The 18,439-nt window shown below is 56.7% G+C and overlaps 1 protein-coding gene across 1 annotated transcript in view; it reads right to left on the bottom strand.

Moving 5' to 3' along the window:
- Positions 1-3,233: 3,233 nt before the first annotated feature.
- LOC133346760 (SH2 domain-containing adapter protein B-like) overlaps positions 3,234-18,439 on the bottom strand; it is an 87,062-nt gene continuing 71,856 nt past the window's right edge. Inside the window, 1 exon segment of the mRNA XM_061558612.1 lies at positions 3,234-9,940. Within this exon segment, the coding sequence (XP_061414596.1) occupies positions 9,754-9,940 (187 nt within the window). The 3' untranslated portion in view covers positions 3,234-9,753.

The following is an 18,439-nucleotide window of genomic DNA, read 5'->3' as shown; positions in this document are numbered from 1 at the left end:
CCGTTCATAAAAAATTGAAGGCGGTATGTACTATAGTAATAGAGGAAGTGCAGAATCACTGAATCTGAATTGATAGCTTGAAAGCATTTAGCGTGGGGCCCTTGACAGTGCGGGGCCCCGGAGCTACTACACGTGTGGTAGTAGTAGCTGCTACGTGTGTAGCAGCAACTACGTGTGTAGCAGCTACTACGTGTGTAGCAGCTACTACGTGTGTAGCAGCTACTACGTGTGTAGCAGCTACTACGTGTGTAGCAGCGACTCTTGCTACTGGGATAATCCGGCACTGGTCGTGGTGGTGGTCGACAGCGCCACCGCTCGTCTCTCTGCTCGAGAGGCGACTCGCACGTCGCGAAGGCGGCGACGGCTCCGTAGCTTCGCTTCGCGCTGCGCGTCAGGGGAGAGCGCTGCGGAGGGAACGGGGGGCGAGACGCGTCGACGCTTTGTGACTTCGTCGAGATTGTTTTCCCACCTCTCTCTCGTCGTAGCGACTCGTACGCGTGTCATTATTTTAATCAATTCCATTTTTATTGAAAAGCTCCTTTCTGCAAAAGAGAGCGCCGTACATCACACAAATAAATACAGGACGTCGTTCGACGAGGGGAGGACACATCTGAGAACAATCTTGAGAGCGCGAGTTGTGTAGAGGAGCGTTCCGAGACGGGGCAAGGGGCGCTCCTCTGCCCGGCTTGGGGCGAGCGCAGCGCCACTCGCACCGCGCGGTCGGGACGCCTCCTCGTCTCGCCCACGCCTCGCCTCGTCGGGACCGGCGCAAGGGGTTGGCGTGGGGGGGTCCTGGGGTAGGGTCCACGGGTGAGGCCCTGCATCACCAAATGTCGCTTTGACCCCCATGCAACCCAAGTTCACGCTCCGATGCGGTGCGTATCACTGTTTAGTCCATCCCGAAGACAAAGATCCCCCGTGTAGCCTGAACAGACTGTAGGGGCAAGTGCTCTAAGCGAGCACCTATGAAGGCCGGAACGGTAGACGAGGGGGTGAGTGGCCAGCACCACACTCGACCGCCTTTGTCTCCCCAGTGGCGATGTTTACACACCGCACCAGGTACTCATTTGAGGCCGAGTCGACCTAGGGCCCCGGACCGGTTCAGATAATCGTCACTGCTGTTGGCCGTGAGCGGGAATCGAACTCGGGACGCCGGGTTCGTAGCGCAGCGTAGCGCTACCCGCTACACCACCGCTCCCCCACCGCTCCCCCACCCCACGTAACAAACATCTGTACTGCCACCCCCTGCCACCCTGCCCCCCAATGGCGGGCCTGCTGTTCACGTTGATGTTCTCCACCTCGACGTCTCGCGGCACCGCCTCGTGTTCGTTTGCTTGAGAGCGCAGCCACACGCGGGATACATTCTGAGTCACGTGGGTGCGGAGTGCGTGCGGGTCACGTGGGTATGTCTCATTACCTCGCCACACTGAGCGCACCTGCGTCATCAATTAGTGGCATCTTGCAGTTCACGCCTTCCTCATTGATGGGGGCTTCGTTAACAGGAATGTGGAGACAAATCAAAACACACACACACACACCTTTCCAAAGCATGCTGTAATTAACCACGCAACCAGTTGTGCTGACGTAATTATAGCGGAGCGAGAACTTAAATTGTCCAACTGCACAATGGGCGGTATTGTTTCCATGCTAATGAGAGTATCATTTACCAGACGATCACGCGCACGATGATTCGTGTTCCGAGCCACTGGCTCGTGCCCCATCAGTGACGTGCTCTGGAGGTAATCACCCAACCCCGGCCTTCCTGTCAACTCAGCATCGCCCAGTTTCATACCATAAATTTTGTAATTGGTAAAATTAATCTTTTGATTTTTCTAAAGTCAATTTATACGTGTAAAAAATTAACCCGTGTTTATTCGTTTAATTTGATTTTAACGCTTTGCTCTTCAAACGTCGCTCTCACATTTCTCGCAGTGTGGTGCCAATGTCGCGAATCCCGTGTCAGAGTCTTGGACCCCCCCCCCCCCGTCCCCTTTGCAGCGGAGAGTTTTAATCTGAGCGAGTTCTCGCTTGACTGAACAATAACGGGTCCCGACTGAGCGACACGACTCAATTAAATGAAGGAATTTGCTCACGGGGATGAACCCCTGCAGCAGAATTCACCTTCAGCGAACCGCCCCGGACCGCAACGCGCGAGAGCATTGTCGATTTTGGGCGGTATCGAATGCCGCTGCAGTGTAGTCAGGGTCAGTCGTGGCCAGGAGGGACGACTGCCGATGGACGAGGCTGGTGACAGGATGGCAGCTGAAAACATGAGGTCCCAGCCCAAGTGCAGGAGTGAGATGGACTGTGGCATCGCAGGACGACGTTGTGGGGAGGCTTTCACCCGGCGGCGGACGGATAACGCTACGCACGCGGTCCCATGCTCAAATAGGCATCGGATGCCATGAGACGAGGTGCAGCGCCTGTGAATGCGTGGAGCGAGCGTGGCTGTGGATGAGTGAAATGTCCACCCGGCGGCGCTGCAGGCACACGGCAGTGGCTGTCATTCTGTGTCAACGCATCCAGCAGGACACGTGACACACACACAAAGATCCCCCGTATAGCCTCAACATACTGTTGGGGCAAGTGCTGTTAGCGAGCACCTACGAAGACCGGCGGGGTACACGTCCGGCCACATCAGACACACGTCCTGCCATTCGTCACTAAATGGTGGTGGCGTCACCACAGTGCTTGTGCCAGGCTAAGTGCCTTTTGAGGCCACGTGAAGTTGTGGAAGGATCGCTGGCAGGTCACGAGACAGACCCAGGTGCCATGGGTTTATTGACCGAGATGACTGGCAGATGCACTACCTGTGTCCCCCACTGTGCCACATCGCTGCGTTTTATCCGCCCGGCGCTCCGCTCGTTGTTGTGAGCGTCGCTCCTCCACCCGCCGTTGTTGCTGGAGGGCGACTGCGTCCAACTGCCCAGTAGCGTCCTTCACGAACCTCATTCTCCACAGAGGCCGATCTTGACACCGCTAGTACCGGTCATCGGCACGTCCGCTCAGCTCCACATCATCTCGTACCGCATCAGCTCCATCTCTTCCGCAGTTCGTGCCGCGCCCGTGTAGCCCCCTCTATCCGCCCAAACGGCAACTGCTTAGACATGCGGTGGCCGGGAATGCGGGCTCCGTGACCCAGCCAAAGCAGCCAACAGTAAACACGGCCACACACGCGCGCACACACACTCACTCTGCGTGTCGTAACGTCACCAGGCCGTGACCCACAGAACATCAATGTATAATATTTATTCGGTTACTGCTCCGTTTACAGTACGCAATTTATCATTCAATTACATCGTGTAACGATTGAAAAGCAACACATATGACATAATGCGTTTTGTTATTTTATATTATTATTATTTGATATCACAATGTTGTGTCGTTATTCAAGCAGAGTTCAGTGCCACGCGACGGGACCCGCACACTTCACATCGCCCACAGGGGGGGTCGTCTCACGCGTCTCAGTACCACCCACCCACCTGTGACCGCTAAACCTTCGTAGTACCCAGTCTCTTTACACCGCCAATGAAAGTGAATTATGCGTTCAACCTTTGCAAAGTGGGTAGTTTCACAATCAGCCCTTTTTTAATAACTCTTTGTCAATACACTGCTGACCGAAGGCGTTCCCTAGCCATGTGGTACGGAGGTCGTTTGACCATACTTCACCATGATGGTCAGTGTGGGTTGGTGGAGGGGGACAAGGGGGCTGCACAGAACTGGTTCAAATATCTCTCGTCACCGATATTACTGCGATCAGCCGTGGCCGCGTATGGAGCTCGGAAAACCTGGTTCATTACGCAGTCAGCAATCCACTGCGCCACCACTACATCCACATTTCACCTTTATTGGCAATTTAAAGAAACCGGCGTCACGAAGTTAACCTTTGGGTGGCACTGATTTAAGTGCTGGCTCTTGAAGCCACACGGCCATGGTAGTAGCGCTCTCCTCGTCTGACCTCGTCACGGCGACGTGAGCGTGAGACGTGAGCTCGGCACACAGCTCTTGTAGCTGCACATCGCGCCTGCGTGTCCCTGGGTGTCCCATACGAGGTTGAAAATTCGTTGTGAACAAAAAACCCACGGGCACACACTGGGAGGTCACGGTCAAGCGCAACGCTGCAGCGCTCCAGTGACATCACTCGTGTGCCATGACGAAGGGCCATTGCCCGAAACGTCGCCGATTTTATAATTATCCTTTGAAGGCCGCGGTGTCATTCACGAATTTGTAAAGTTTTGTTTTACATCACCGCATTGGAGCGACTGTCCATCACAATTGTGTGGCAGCGACGTCTCGGTGACGTTATAAACAATGGCGAGTCTGACCCCAAGTTGTGTTGAACTTCACATCATATCCCCTCTCACTCGGCGCGGCGGCCTCAGACGCGTGCGGTACAGCCCGGGACACAAAAGCGCGTGGCTACAAGACAAGAGCCGCCTTCTTCTCTCAAACTTCGCGTCCCCTTTGATGTTGTGACGCAAGCAGCTCTCCCGGCAGCTCTCAGGCGTGCGCGCGCGTGGCGCTGCGCGTGACGGAGTCTTCACCGATGACTCGGAGCGCAGTGTCCGTGAGCAGCGCCGAGCGCTCTTGATCCGACGCTTTGGCGGCAGGGGGTTGGTGGGTTACCCAGAGATTTGTGAAAACTTCCCACACAGCCGCTGGGCCGCGAGGTGGTGGTCAGGAGATGGCAGCGGTGCAGCAAGTGGGTGCGTGCCTCCCTTCCGGGCGAACCGCGTATTTTTAATCTTCGTACGACTCGTGGAGTCTCTCCAGCTTCTGCGGTCTCCTCCCACAACGAAGCGAATATCTCCTTGGAGAGGAAAGTGGCCGATCAGCCCATCGCAGGACTCTCCTGTAAGCGTCTCGAGACTCACAATGTACACGTGCAGCCCTTTTTGTCAATCCACTGCTGGATGAGGACCTCCCCACGACAAACTACAACAGCGATAGATGTTGCTCCACTGCCAGTTGCGGCCCATCACATCATTCCCACAGCCGACAACAGCCCGTTATGTGCGGCGAACATCCACCCACCCACTATCCATGATGTGTGCCCGTCGACAAACAAATGGTAATTATTTCATGTTACACGAAACGTCGTTAGGTGCGGAGTCGCCCCGCACCGCTTGCCGGCTGCAGGGGGCGCTTCAGTCGCAGGGATCCCGAGGAAAGGAGCGCACCCCAAGCGGCTTCCCTGTGCCACAGGAGCACGGGCCCGCACGTTTCATTAACGACACCATCAGCGCTACAGCGCCGGTCGTTACCGGCGAGCCGCAGACGCTGGACTGATTCAGAGCCCTGCACCCCCATCGTGCCGTGGAATTCGTGTCGATTGGGAATCCTCGGCCGGTGGTGGGTGGGCAATTCCACATTCCCGCGACGGGTCCCAGACGTAGCTATAGTTCACGTGAGCGGGCGGCCGTGGGGGTCGGGCAGACTAAAATAAAACGAGTGAGTCATGTTCTCTTTGGCACGTCAACGAATGCTGCCAAACCTCTCAGCCCACTCGCCCCACTCACCCAACACAGCCGCCGCCTCAACACCACCCCATTGTTGGCTTCGATGGACATCTCCCCCGCACCCGAGTGGGGGAGTGCCGGGAGGCTTTTGTTCAACGGTGGAGATGGAACACGGTGGAGATGACGAAGCACGGTGGAGATGGAACACATCCTGCCCCTGGCCAGACGGGCCGGGCTGCCGCTCGGCATAGCCACTCCATTGTCCCACTGCGAGGCAGGAAGAGGCTTGGGAACGCGACCCGACCCAACGCGTTTTTTTGTTTTTGTTTTAAACGAACGGAGGCGCGGACCCTGGCACAAGCAGGAAGGGTGGGACCCCTGGCGCGCACCACGTGGGTCGCAGCACGTCCCACGCGTCTCCCCACTCGCCTCCATGCTCGCAGGGTTACCTTTTGAAACAATCAAAGGCGGTTTGCTCTCCGGCGCGTTGGCGGGATGCACCGCGCGCTATCCGGCGCGAGGTCCGACGTTTCGCTCCACGGCACAAGCGGCGAAATGCCGGACATCAGGAACTGAAAAAGCTCCCAACACGTGGAGCGAAACGCCGGACATCGTGCCGAACAACACCGCGCAACGACCCGAAAATGCATCTGAGAGCTGCACGGCACAAACCGCAAGGACCTATGCAGTGGTGATAAAACACGTCACAATCTTCCTCGTAAATATAACATTAAATTATGCCCTTTCTTTAAAAACTCTTACATAATTGGTTATTTCATTTACTTTTTTTTGTCCAGCAAAAGTAGCTAGCGACATCGATGCGGGCCCCCGTACGAGAGCCAGCGGAAGTGGGCGAGGTCAGGGAGAGGACATCGATGCGAGCAGTGGCAGCCCCGACCTCCAGGTTGAGGAGAGAAAGGCCCCGTCTCAGCTCATTCGTGCAATTGGACGAGCTGGCAAACAGTAACTTGAAGATAGCGCCGTGAGATGATGACGATGATCGCAATGATAATCAATGGACCAGTACTGGGCTCTCAGTAGCTGTATGGGCTGTATGCATCCGTTGGCGGTGAAGGCACTACCAGCGCATTCCAGCTCTATGGGTCTCCGCGTGAGTCTATGGGTCTCTATGCAAGTCTATGGGTCTCTGGCACTGTCAGTACATTGCAATGACTCAACTAATCCAGCAGAACGCGTTATAACCCGAGACTAGAAAACCCGGGGCAGAGTTGGTGGCCTGCCCAACCTGGGAGCCACGAGTCAATACTGAATTATTTAACATTCCATTTTATTTCACATCTCACAGCGGCACTGCACGCTCAGAAGGTCAACACATTACCCTCTCCGCCGAGGCTGGCTCTGAACTGCAAATACGATGGAGCGAGAATCTAGCAGATGCCAACACAGGTCTGTTACGCCCCCCCCCCCTGAAATATATTTATTTATTTCTGAGAGACGGCATTTGTCTCTGCTGCCACTGATGCCACGTGTTGATGGAGAGGACCCCCGTGGAGCCGAGGGCTCTCTGGGTGGCTGCATAAAACACTTTTAAGTGGATTCCACTTTAGTTTGTCATTTAAAGTGGCACGGGAAGACGAAAATTAAATAAAATGGTCACTTAAGGGCCTGGGTTGAGATGTTGACACACGCACGTGGCATCGCCTTGGCGATTTGCTGCTTTGTCGGCGATGCAGCTGTTGCCGAGTACTCGCCGAAATAAAATCTGGTGAAGAAAAAGGTGAAAGTTCGCCAAGATGAGAACGTGTGGCCCAACCGGGCAGAGGGCCCAGCCGTTCACTGCCACCACACACGACGGACACGTAGGGCGCAGCAAAATTACAACAAGAAACATCCAGCATCGTCATCGTTACCATCATGGATATATTGATCCTTATTTTGTTAATGGTGTCTGACGATGATCGATGATGATCATCACGATGATGCCGAATTATTTTCCGTCTCGAAATGCATCGGTGGCGCCAACTGGGTCCCTTGAGTTGTAGTAAAATTGGCTTTCCATTAACGTGGGAGTTTCGAGCAACGCGGACGGGAGAGATGGTGCCTCCCTCGACCCGACCCCTCCGCCCACCCCTCGCGTTCCGTATAAATAAAGCAACCTCCCGCCGCGACACGAGGTGCTGCGTATGAATGACCAGCATACACGATTGGCACAGCCCAATAAAGCAACAACAACAACAACAACACAAATCAAAGACAATTATAAAAAAAAAAACACAAGCTGGCAAGCCAGTCCAATTAGGGAGCCTCTATTCGCTTAGGCGAGAACGCGTTATAACGCCCGCGGCCTTGTATCGTAACGCCCACCCACGCACTCGCGCTCGAGCGCGTGCACACATCGCAGCGGTACGCGGCACACAGCTGCGTTCTAATATATATGTGTGAAAGCTAATTGAAAGTATTCTGTTGCCAGTCTTGACCAGAACCTATAAGGATGCCGGGCACTGGTGTGGGTCTGGGTGAGCTGGGACGCAGAGCCACAGGGGCTCGGATCTGTTTGGCGAGTGCGGCTCCTGATGCGAAGGCGCCACTCCAGAGAGGCGCTCGCGGCGAGCGCGGTGTGCGTGGGAGAGGTGAAGTGAGCGCTTAAAGGCAACGTGGAAGCGCTCCGTCATCGCCGGGGTGAGGAGGGGGGCCGGTGGGGGGGGGTTGCGGCTAGCGAGCCCGGTCGGTGGCCTGGCAGGTCACTTCCACTCTCCCCCCTCCCCCCACGCCACCCCACGGCAGCAACGAGCTCGTCACCACATCTGGGAACAGTTTGGCAAGAAATGTCGTCGGCGTGAACGCGCACCGCGGCGTCGTCGTTTTTTTTCCTTTTGCGGAGTAGCGAATGAAAGCGAGGCGCTGTCAAAACGCCGCGGTCCGGTCGGGGTTAAGGCTACAGCTACTCATCGGATCGCTCAGGCCCATCCCAGACACGGCTCGGAGTCTCCCCCACCACCCCCCCCCCCCAGTTGCAGTGCCCGATACGCTCGGGCCGCCCCGCAGGCGGCCGCGTTCGTTCCGCTCCCTGTGCCGCGTGACGGATGAAGCAGCGCGGACCTTCCCTTCTCCCCGACACGTTCAAGTGGAGGCACTCGCTCGACCCAACGTGCTGGCCGTCACGCAGAGACGCACGCAGAACGTCTCAAAAACGACCGCACTTTTTTTGTTTGTTCACGAGTTTACAAAAATACCGAACTGTCGTTAATTTCGGGAGAGCTTTGAAAAGGAACAAAAAAACGGTCGAGTCGGGTTTCGTTAACGCCGCGCGCACCGACGCACGGTCCTGCGCTATCCTGGGAAAGCCTGCGAGTCTTCACCAACGTGAACATTCCCGGCTGGTGTGTCAGTTGTGTAACAATAATACGGATACGCCACTCATTCAACACACAACGCACGTACACGTGGTGCTCAACCCTCCTCCGGCGGTGCGAGATATTCTTCTTCCCGTGATATGTCCCCGCTTTTTCTTTTGAACCCCCGCAGAGGCGGCAACCCGAGCCTCGGCGTGAGGCGCCGCGCTCGGAGCGCCTCCTGCGCCGTCACGGGGAGACGCCGGGGCGCTCCTCGGCATCGGCGAAGTCCGCCGGGTTCGGCCGACGAGAGCGCGAAAAAAGACGCCGCCGCCAAGTTGTGGCGGCTAGCGACGACGGCGCTGCGACGTCGAGTCTGGGATTGACGCCGCGCTCCCGGCCGTGTGCTCACCGACGTTCTTTTCGTTAGTCCCCCCCCCCCCACCCCAGTTTAATTCCCAGGACATTATTGGCACGGTGCAATGAGACGAAGAATCCATTTGGAAATCTCACGTGTCGCAGGACAGCTGCTGACCCTTAGATAACAGGCGGTGGACATTCCACACATGCTGCTATGAGATCGACGCCCTGTGCTGGAATGTGACCTAATGAAGTGAAACACCAAACCCCATGTTATTATTTTGTATTGCGTGCGGAGTCAACGGTGAGCGGGGCCAGGGCCCCCGTGGTTCGCTCATTCCACCAGGAAGTGACTTCACGGGAAGTGACATTGGGAAGTTCGGCCACATGGCTCCGTAATCGAGCGACGACGCGAGGGGAATTCTCCGGTGGGAAGGAGCGACCCTGCGAGGGCATCGCCCCGTATACACATCTTTGTGCGTGCACCGGGCTCGAGACCACCACTCGCTCGCTCTCCACTCGCCCCAAAACCCAGCCCCTGGGTTGTTCGTCTCTCGCTCGCTCCCCCTGACCCTCCCCTGGGTGGGTGGTGGAGGTCCCCGTGCGCCGTGATCGTCGATGTGGAGCGGCGCCGCCGGGGCTCAGAGCGTGCGCACGGCGACCGGGTAGAGCAGGGACAGGTGCTCGGCACCCTTGATGGGCAGCTTGCGGTTCGTGTAGTGGTGGATGACCTCTGGCACGGTGTCAAAGGGCAGGCTGTTCTGGCCCAGGATGTACTTGCTCTCTTTGGTTCGCGACAGCTTCATGTGCATGAACCCCTTGCTGCTCCTGTGTCCGCACACACGCACACACACGCGCGCACAACAAAGATAAAGACAAAGATCCCCCATATAGCCTTAACAGACTGTAGGGGCAAGTGCTGTTAGCGAACACCTATGAAGGTCGGAACGGTACACGAGGGGGTGGGTGGCCAGCGCCACGCCCGACCGCCTTTGTCTCCCCAGTAGCGATGTTTACACACCGCGCAGGTACTCATTTTAGGCTGAGTCGACTTAGGAGAGGCCCAGGACCGGTTCAGATAATCGTCACTGGTGTTGGCCGTGAGCGGGAATCGAATTCGGATCGCCAAGTTCATAGCGCAGCGTAGCGCTAACCGCTACACATTCACTGCCGTGAGCATTAACGCGGCGATGCAGCAGCAGCAGACAGCAGCAGACAGCAGCAGCAGACAGCAGCAGACAGCAGCAGCAGACAGCAGCAGCAGACAGCAGCAGCAGACAGCAGCCACTGCCCTAAACGCCTCCAACGTTCACGCCCCCGGAGGAAGTTTCCCATTTGAACTTTGTCACAAATTGTTAAATGCCGTCCGTATGCACTCTATGAATCAACAGGGGATATGCCACATCCGCACAGCACAAACCGGTCTCTTACTCGGACAACCAATGCCACGCACATAAAATAACGCGTTTTTTCAAACGAGGCGCATGACCGCGCGTTCCATGACTCCGCGCGAGAGCGGGAAGCGACTCTCCCCCCCGTCCCCGCTACCCAACCGTTGCCAAGTCACCCCGACGGGATTAAAGATTCAGCGAGAATCTCCCGGGACGCGTGATGGTTGCGGCGCGAGGATGATTGCTTTCTCTTCACGGCGCTCGGGACGACGATGACTTCATCTCGCGCTCGGCGTGTGCACACAAAACCGCGGCGAGCGGCCGCTTCAGAAATCTCTCGCTCGCTCTCTCGCTCGCTCCCTGACGACTTTAGCACACATCCTGTGAATTGTACCGACGAGCTCCCCCCCCCGCAACCCCCCCTCCCCCCACGTGCCGGAAAAAAACCGAGGGCTCGCTCGGCGCAACGGCAAAAACGAATGAGACAATTTCCTGCGCCGTTTGGCGGCGACTTGAAGACGCAAACAAAAGAGGCGGAGGGGCGGCGGCAAGCACAAAAGTGAAACGCGAACACAAAAGTGAATACTGCATCTGGGTAGAGAAGCGAGGTGGAGTTGGGGTTAGCGACGGGCGAGTGCCACCCATCTGGTTGGCTCGTTTGGAAAGGTTGAGGAGTGGCGCTTGGGTCTGCTTGCCTACTTCGGTTGCTAGCGGTAGGACTCGTGGTGGCCGATTCAAGTTATACGCATGTATGTATTTGTAACTTCTTTCCCACCATACGTTGCCGACCGGGCTAGTCTAGAGGCGCTTACACGGATCACATCGCCACAGAGCCGTGAAACTCTCAAACCGATGGCGCTTGCGAGGCGGCCAACAGACGTCGGGCTTGCGGACCGGCGCGGATGATTGAGTGTTCTCCCCTGGCACGCGTCTGGCCGCTCTGGCGTACTGCCCACGCGAAGATAATAACAGGTCCCTCGGAGAAGAGTCCGCCAAAATATCCCCACGAAGCGGCTTTTGGCTCAGTCATCGAACAAAGCCGGCCACCGCATCGTGGCCGTCTGGAACGCTCTTACTGCCGATATTAGGAAGCCACTGGAGCTATGCACATTAAAATCATCTCGATTGAAAACTAATTTCTATAGAGCTGATTTTTGTGTTTAGTTTGCTGTCCTTCACCCGCACCTCCGATTAGCTCGGTTGGCCACGTACGGTGCGAAAAAACTTCAACATACACACATACATACCAAATAGGGCCCTCCTGCAAACAAAAAATATCTTACCTAGATAAATAAATAACACTTTGAAAGTGAGTGGTTCTTTGGCAAAAATCTGCAGTGTACATGTGACTTGATTAAGTGGTTCCTTGGCAAAAATGTGCAGTGTACATGTGACGTGAATGCAATTGACAAAGCACAACGTTTACAAAGAATCCTGCACACGCCCTTGCCCGAGAGGGCTGTGAGACACCACGTGCCGTCTTGTTGAACACAAACTCATTTGAGTTGTTGCGTTTTACGTTCAGCGAGGCCCCATACACTGGTTTGTGCGGAGTGCTCTTGCTAGTAACATCCGGTAATGCAGCAGCATTTTTGTTGAACAAGCCTCACTCTGCTGACGAGACCCGGAAGGCCCAAACTGGTCCAGACGTTTTCCCGACTCGACAAAAGCTGCTGAATAATATTGGTCTGCACAGCCAATGGCCACGATGGAGCGAACAATACGTGCGCGTTCAATGTTGAGACACGGGACGGAGTTCCGCTCGCGTCCGTTTTGTGGAGAGTAGAGCCGCTGAGGTTGTGCGCGACGAGGAATTCTGAAAAAAACGGCGCCAGCAGCGCGGCCTCGCAGTCGTCGCCTGGGCTTCGTCGCAGATTCAGACGCCTCCCGCGAGACGCTCCCAGCACGCCACGGGGCTCGTCAGCACCCGGCAGGACGATCACGGGGCGACGCGTCGTAGGCAGAATTTAGCCGTGAAAGATGTCCGCTTTGACTCTTCGTCATTATCATCAGCAGCAGCGGATATATAATCTTCATCATCGTCAACACGAGCAGCAATATTACCATCGGCCATGGTCTATGCACAGCTGGAAGAAGGCCTCCCCACATCGTCACCACATTACACGGTCTCGCGAAACCACGATCCATCTCGCTCCAGCGCGTGCGCCGATCTCGCGGCTCCATCTCCGTTGGTGGTCGCCCTCGCCCGCCAGCACGTTTCACTTCGCACAGCAAAGTGAAACGGGCGCGTCAACGAAACAAAACAATAAACAAAATGACCGTCAACCCCCACAAGACCGTCGTCACCTGCCCACTCTGGACGCGTGACAGCGCCGCGGTCGCCCTCCCGCCGAGATGCCGGGGGGGGGGGGGGGGGTTGAGGGAGGTGGCGCTGACACGGGGCCGCGACTCTGCTCTCCTCTCCTCCGTCGCTCTTGCACCGATCAATTTCGCGCGCTGGTGCACTCCCTCGGCTGCGGCGCCCGTGCCAGCCGTGCCGATTACCCTCTCTGCCCCAGAGGTGAATATAATCACACCGAGAGTGATATCATGAGGGGGGGGGGTGGGGCCGCCACGGGCCCGAGAGAGGGGGGGAGGCAAGGGGAGGAGGCCAAAGTGGAGGCGGCAGTGGTGGTGTTGGTGGATCAGAGCAAGAGTGGTGTTGGTAGTGAAGGTGGTGGTAGGAGTGGTGATGGTCGCCAGTCATCTCAGTCAGTCAACCCATAACACCTGGGTCTGTCCCGTGACCTCTCATCAGCGAGCCTTTGGCACTTCATGTAGCCTCAGGTTGCACGTTAGTGGCCATGGGCAATTGTTGGTGGTGGTGGTGATGAGAGGCGGAGAGTGAAGATGACCACGGCTACCTCTGCGGAGGCCGTGCAGCCGCAGACGACAACGAGGCCGGCGGCGCGTGGTCGGGGCGGCGTGGGTGGCGTGGCCACCTTGCGAGACGCAGCTGCTGCTGGAATGTGGCCCACCGCTCACGGAAGCACGACGCCCCGAGCCAGACACCGGCTGCGGACCGAGTCGCCAATGTTGACCAAAACAAACGCCTGGGCACAGTGGTGGTGGCGGCAGTGTTGAGAAATGGCGGCACCGCGCGGTCACCCCCCGGACCAACTCTTCCCCGACGTCGCGGGCCGCGCCGCGTGGTCGCTCGCCCCCTCGCACGTCGCTCGGTGAAACGATTCGTGAATGCGGTCGCTAAACGTAGCCTCACGTGCAATGGATATCGTGCTACGTTTAGTCGAGCGCGCTGTCTCCATGACAGATTTAATTTTTGTTGGAAAATTTTTGCATTCGCCGCTCGTTAAAATGATTTATTCCTGTGAAGGGCAATGAGCTGTGATGAATCTGATTAGCGGGGTCATCCCGTGCGCTTGAGCGTCCCGCAGACCGTCGCGATGATTCACGTAGACGCAGGCGATGGTGGGGAGTGAGGGGGAGCAGGGGGGCTGCCACGTTGAGGGGCCCAGCGGCCTTCGGGGCCCAGCGTGGAGCTCGTACATCTGAGGATACGAAACTCCGCTACGCTTGGCTTCGCTTCCGCTTCATCTGCACGACCGCAGAGACAGACGCTCACATCCACGGTGAAAGATGTGATCCAGTGGTGTGTGATTGATGATGCTGCTGATGGTGATGATGATTGTGACAATGATGATGAGCAGAAGGGAGAGAGGAGTGGGCCATAGGAGGAGGAAGTGGAAATAATTTGATCAGGTGTGAGTGACAGATGCATCGGTGGGGAGTGAGGGGATGAGATGCGAGTTAGGGATGGGAGCTCGACCAAGTGGAATTCTCCCGTGGCGTCCTCCCAACCTGGGCACGCGCGCGTCTCGCTGCGCGCACGCATCCGCCGTGGCGCGTCACTGTGTCCCCGCGTTCCCCCGCGTCGTCACGGTGGCGCGGGCGGCCGTGTCCGCTCGACGAGGCGGAACGGCCGAGCGGTTTTGACGAAGACGCGGGAAGATCCGCGAGTAGCGGCGCGCCCGCCCAGCTGAGCCGCCCGTCTCGGCGACCAGTTGACACGCGCGGGTGCCCCCTTGTCCGACTGGACGGGCGCGTGGACAAGCGATGCCACGTGGGTCCCTCGCTACTGCGTGGGCAGTCGGCGGAACCCAAGAGACCCCCCCTCCCATGCCCCCTCCGTGCCCCCTCCGTGCCCCCCCCCCATCCCACATCGTGGAAAAGAGGGGGAAGATATCTGGAACAAATCCGGCAAGCCAGTCTCCGCTGATGAGACTCAAAAGGTCAAAACCGGTTCGGAGTTTCCATGCACAAACGCGTTCTGGAGAGCCAACAGGCCGATGGATAAAATATTTAGAGGCCTTGTTTATTAAATTACAAACAAGAACTCCGCAGTTGAACACGTTAGCTTGAGTAAAATAAAATCTCATGCTCACGGTGCAGCGCGCATCGATCTGAGCGCGGAGGAATCGATGATTTTCCATTCGACCGAGTTCACGTATTTTCTTTACCGCTGCAGAACCTGTCGATTGACACACACTGTGAGCCCTACCCTCTCACGCCAGCGTAGGCTCTGCTTGCATTGCAATGTCAAATAGGAGAAAGTCAAATAACGCGATAACGCGCATCATCGGTTAATCTGCCACCGGTCGCTGTGGCGTGGAGAGCGGAGGGGGGTGGGGTGCAGGGGGCGTTCAATTTCCCCGTAAGCGGTGGCCGTGTCACTCAATCCCGTGGCGCGATTAGTGAAGCATTAACGAGCGACGGCCGCTGATCACACAGTGAGGGGGGGGGGGGGTGCACCGGGGAGGGGGGGGGGACCCCACATGCATTGACGCTCGTGATCGGGGGCGAGGAACCTACGGCCAGTGGGCCAGATTATCAGGAAGCTACTGGAGCTGTGCGCTTTTTACATAAATTGAAAACTATTTTTTTTCTCGTACTGCTTTTTGTGTTTAGTTTGCTGTCCTTCCCCCCGCACCTCCGACTAGCACGGTTGGCTACGTGCGGTGCGGTGGAATTTCAACGCACACGCACGCACAGACACACGCGCCGGTGGATGACTCTGAATGCCACCGACTCCCGCCATGCCGAGCTGCGAGGTGGCCCGTGGATGGCCGCACAGCAAGAAGGCCGTGAGGCCAATCTGTGCGGCCAATCTGTGAGGCCAATCTGTGCGGCCAATCTGTGAGGCCAATCTGTGCGGCCAATCTGTGCGGCCAATCTGTGAGGCCAATCTGTGCGGCCAATCTGTGCGGCCAATCTGTGAGGCTAAATCTGTGTGGCCAATCTGTGAGGCCAATCTGTGAGGCCAATCTGTGCGGCCAATGTGTGCGGCTAAATCTGTGCGGCCAATCTGTGAGGCCAATCTGTGCGGCCAATCTGTGAGGCCAATCTGTGAGGCCAATCTGTGTGGCCAATCTGTGAGGCCAATCTGTGCGGCCAATCTGTGAGGCCACTCTGTGAGGCCAATCTGTGCGGCCAATCTGTGAGGCCAATCTGTGCGGCCAATCTGTGAGGCCAATCTGTGCGGACAATCTGTGCGGCCAATCTGTGAGGCCAATCTGTGCGGCCAATCTGTGAGGCCAATCTGTGCGGCCAATCTGTGCGGCCAATCTGTGCGGCCAATCTGTGTGGATTATGATCGTCCCGACGGGCCTGTGTGATACTTTGCTTTGGGCACCGGCAGTTTCCTCCCACGCGCAAAAAAACAAAATCTCAGGCAGGGATTGGTTCAAAGATGCCGAGACGAGACCCGTGTGCCTCCCGCTTCACGAATGCCAACCGAGCATCTAACCACAGCAGCGGCGTTGCGCCACCCCTGGCGGTAGCGGCGACGGTTTTACCACTCAGGTGTTCCTCCTCGTCCTCCTCGTGCTTCTGAGCCGTGTTCTCTCTCTCCGAGAGAGAGAGAGCGAGCGAATCCTGTGCGCTGGCGACACAGCGTTACAAAAACATTTGCACAGTGATCTGCATGCACACTTGATGATCCAGAATTAACTGAGCGTCACATGCGCGTGCGGGTCTTCCGGAATAAATGTATTCGGAATAAATGTATTCGGGACGAAGGGCGCTGTAGAGAGAGCGAGAGAGGGAAAGGAGAGCCGCGAGCCGTGCGTTGAGAACCCTGTGCGGTCCCGCACGCGGCTCTGATCGCGACGCCTGAATCACGCGACGCAATAACGCACGTGGCTGCAACGGGGGAAATGAAGATCCAGCTTTGTGTCGCGACATGGGAAGTCACTCCGCACACGCAAAATGGAAACACGGCAATGCCGCGAGCTGCGTCTTTCGTCAGGCTACTTGTCGCGAGCTTCTGCGAGCATCACCCGCCACGTGTTTGTTCTGCCGCACGGCTCGCCGGCAGGCAGCAGCGGCGGCGGCGATGATTCGCGCGAATTTTTGCATGCCTAACAGCCTCGTCGATATGCAGCGATGGCGCAGGTAATGGGCTGGTTTCCGCGCCATCAATCACGCCTCGTTGTCTGAAGCCTCATTATTATGCGCGTGTTCTGCAACAGCTCTGAATTGGAAACGCTCCGTTGCCTCGGCTCTCGGAATTGTGATTCTCAGCAGGCGATTGGAGCGGCTTCCTAAGCTCTCGCTCCTTCTCCAGATCATCCTCCTTTGTCTCATCATCATCATCATCAATAGTCTTCTTGTCATCATCAGTATCCTCATTCTCATCATCACCAATCATCATCATCACCACCAAGCGTATCGTTGGCATTATGCTTATCCTCTGCATCCTCATCCTCCTCTTCCTCATGCTCATCATCATCCTCTTCCGCAATGTTTTCCTTCACATCTCCCTACTGCTCTGCCCCATTATCATCATCCTCTTCCTCCTCTTCCTCCTCCTTATCTCCTCCTGCTCCTCCCTGCCCCAGTGCTCCCTCTCCCCCCCCCCCCCCCCCCCCCCCGCAGACGGTGATGTCTGAGCGCAGCGATGCGCAGCGCGGGTGCGCCAGCGCACGGGAGCGGAGGGGATGCGGAGACACGGGGGGGTGGCGGATTGATGGAATGCGGGGATGACAGGATGAAGACACGCGGGTTGGTGGGAAGACACGGGGATGGAGAGACACGAAACCACGGGGATGGTGAGATGCAAGACGAGGACGATGGGATGGAGATTGGAGAGACACGGAGACACGCATCGGCGACGGGTAGAGAAACGCATTAAGCGGATCCCGTGTGACAGCGAGAGTTTTACGGGGACATTCATCCTCCCGCTGGCTCGTGCGGCTCGGCCATGTCGGCCGGCGTTATCCGGGACCCGGCGCGATTTACACGGAAAACAAAAAGCGCGTAAGCCACGTCTCAAACTGCCCGTTTAAAAACACACACACACACGCGGTACACAGCGTGTGTGTGTGTGTATATAGTGTGTGTGTATATATTGTGTGTGTATATAGTGTGTGTACATATAGTGTGTGTGTGCATATAGTGTGTGTATATAGTGCGTGTGTGGGGAGCGGTGGTGTAGCGGTTAGCGCGCTGGGCTACGAGTTCGATTCCCGCTCACGGCCAACACCAGTGACGATTATCTGAATCGGTCCTGGGCCTCCCCTAGGTCGACTCAGCCTTAAACGAGTACCTAGTACGGTGTGTAAACATCGCTGCTTGGGAGACAAAGGCGGCTGGGTGTGGGGTTGACATATATACACACACGATGTAATACAGAGATTCAATTCAGCTGGGTCTGTGGTGGTCAGTGAACCAGAGAGCAGCTCACCCAACACACCACCGCCAGGATACCTCGGCTGTGGTGGTGGCAGCGGCGCCGCTGGCGATGATCTGCACGGCGAGGGGAGGAGAGGTGCTGCTTGCTAATCTGTGCGCTAGCGAGCTGCCTCTCCACAGTGTTTATCCGCTAGTGCCAATGAGTCTATACAGTATTATTAAATCTATCAAAATATTACACCGAGATAATCCCGTGAGATGGAAGGCGTCTCCAAGGTGTGAATTG

Source organism: Lethenteron reissneri, chromosome 24 (genome assembly GCF_015708825.2).
Source record: "Lethenteron reissneri isolate LAM-NWPU_2019-01 chromosome 24, ASM1570882v1, whole genome shotgun sequence".
In the NCBI taxonomy this organism is placed as follows: domain Eukaryota; kingdom Metazoa; phylum Chordata; class Hyperoartia; order Petromyzontiformes; family Petromyzontidae; genus Lethenteron; species Lethenteron reissneri.
Note: the sequence above shows the minus strand (reverse complement) of the source record. Positions and strands in the feature narration are given on the sequence as shown.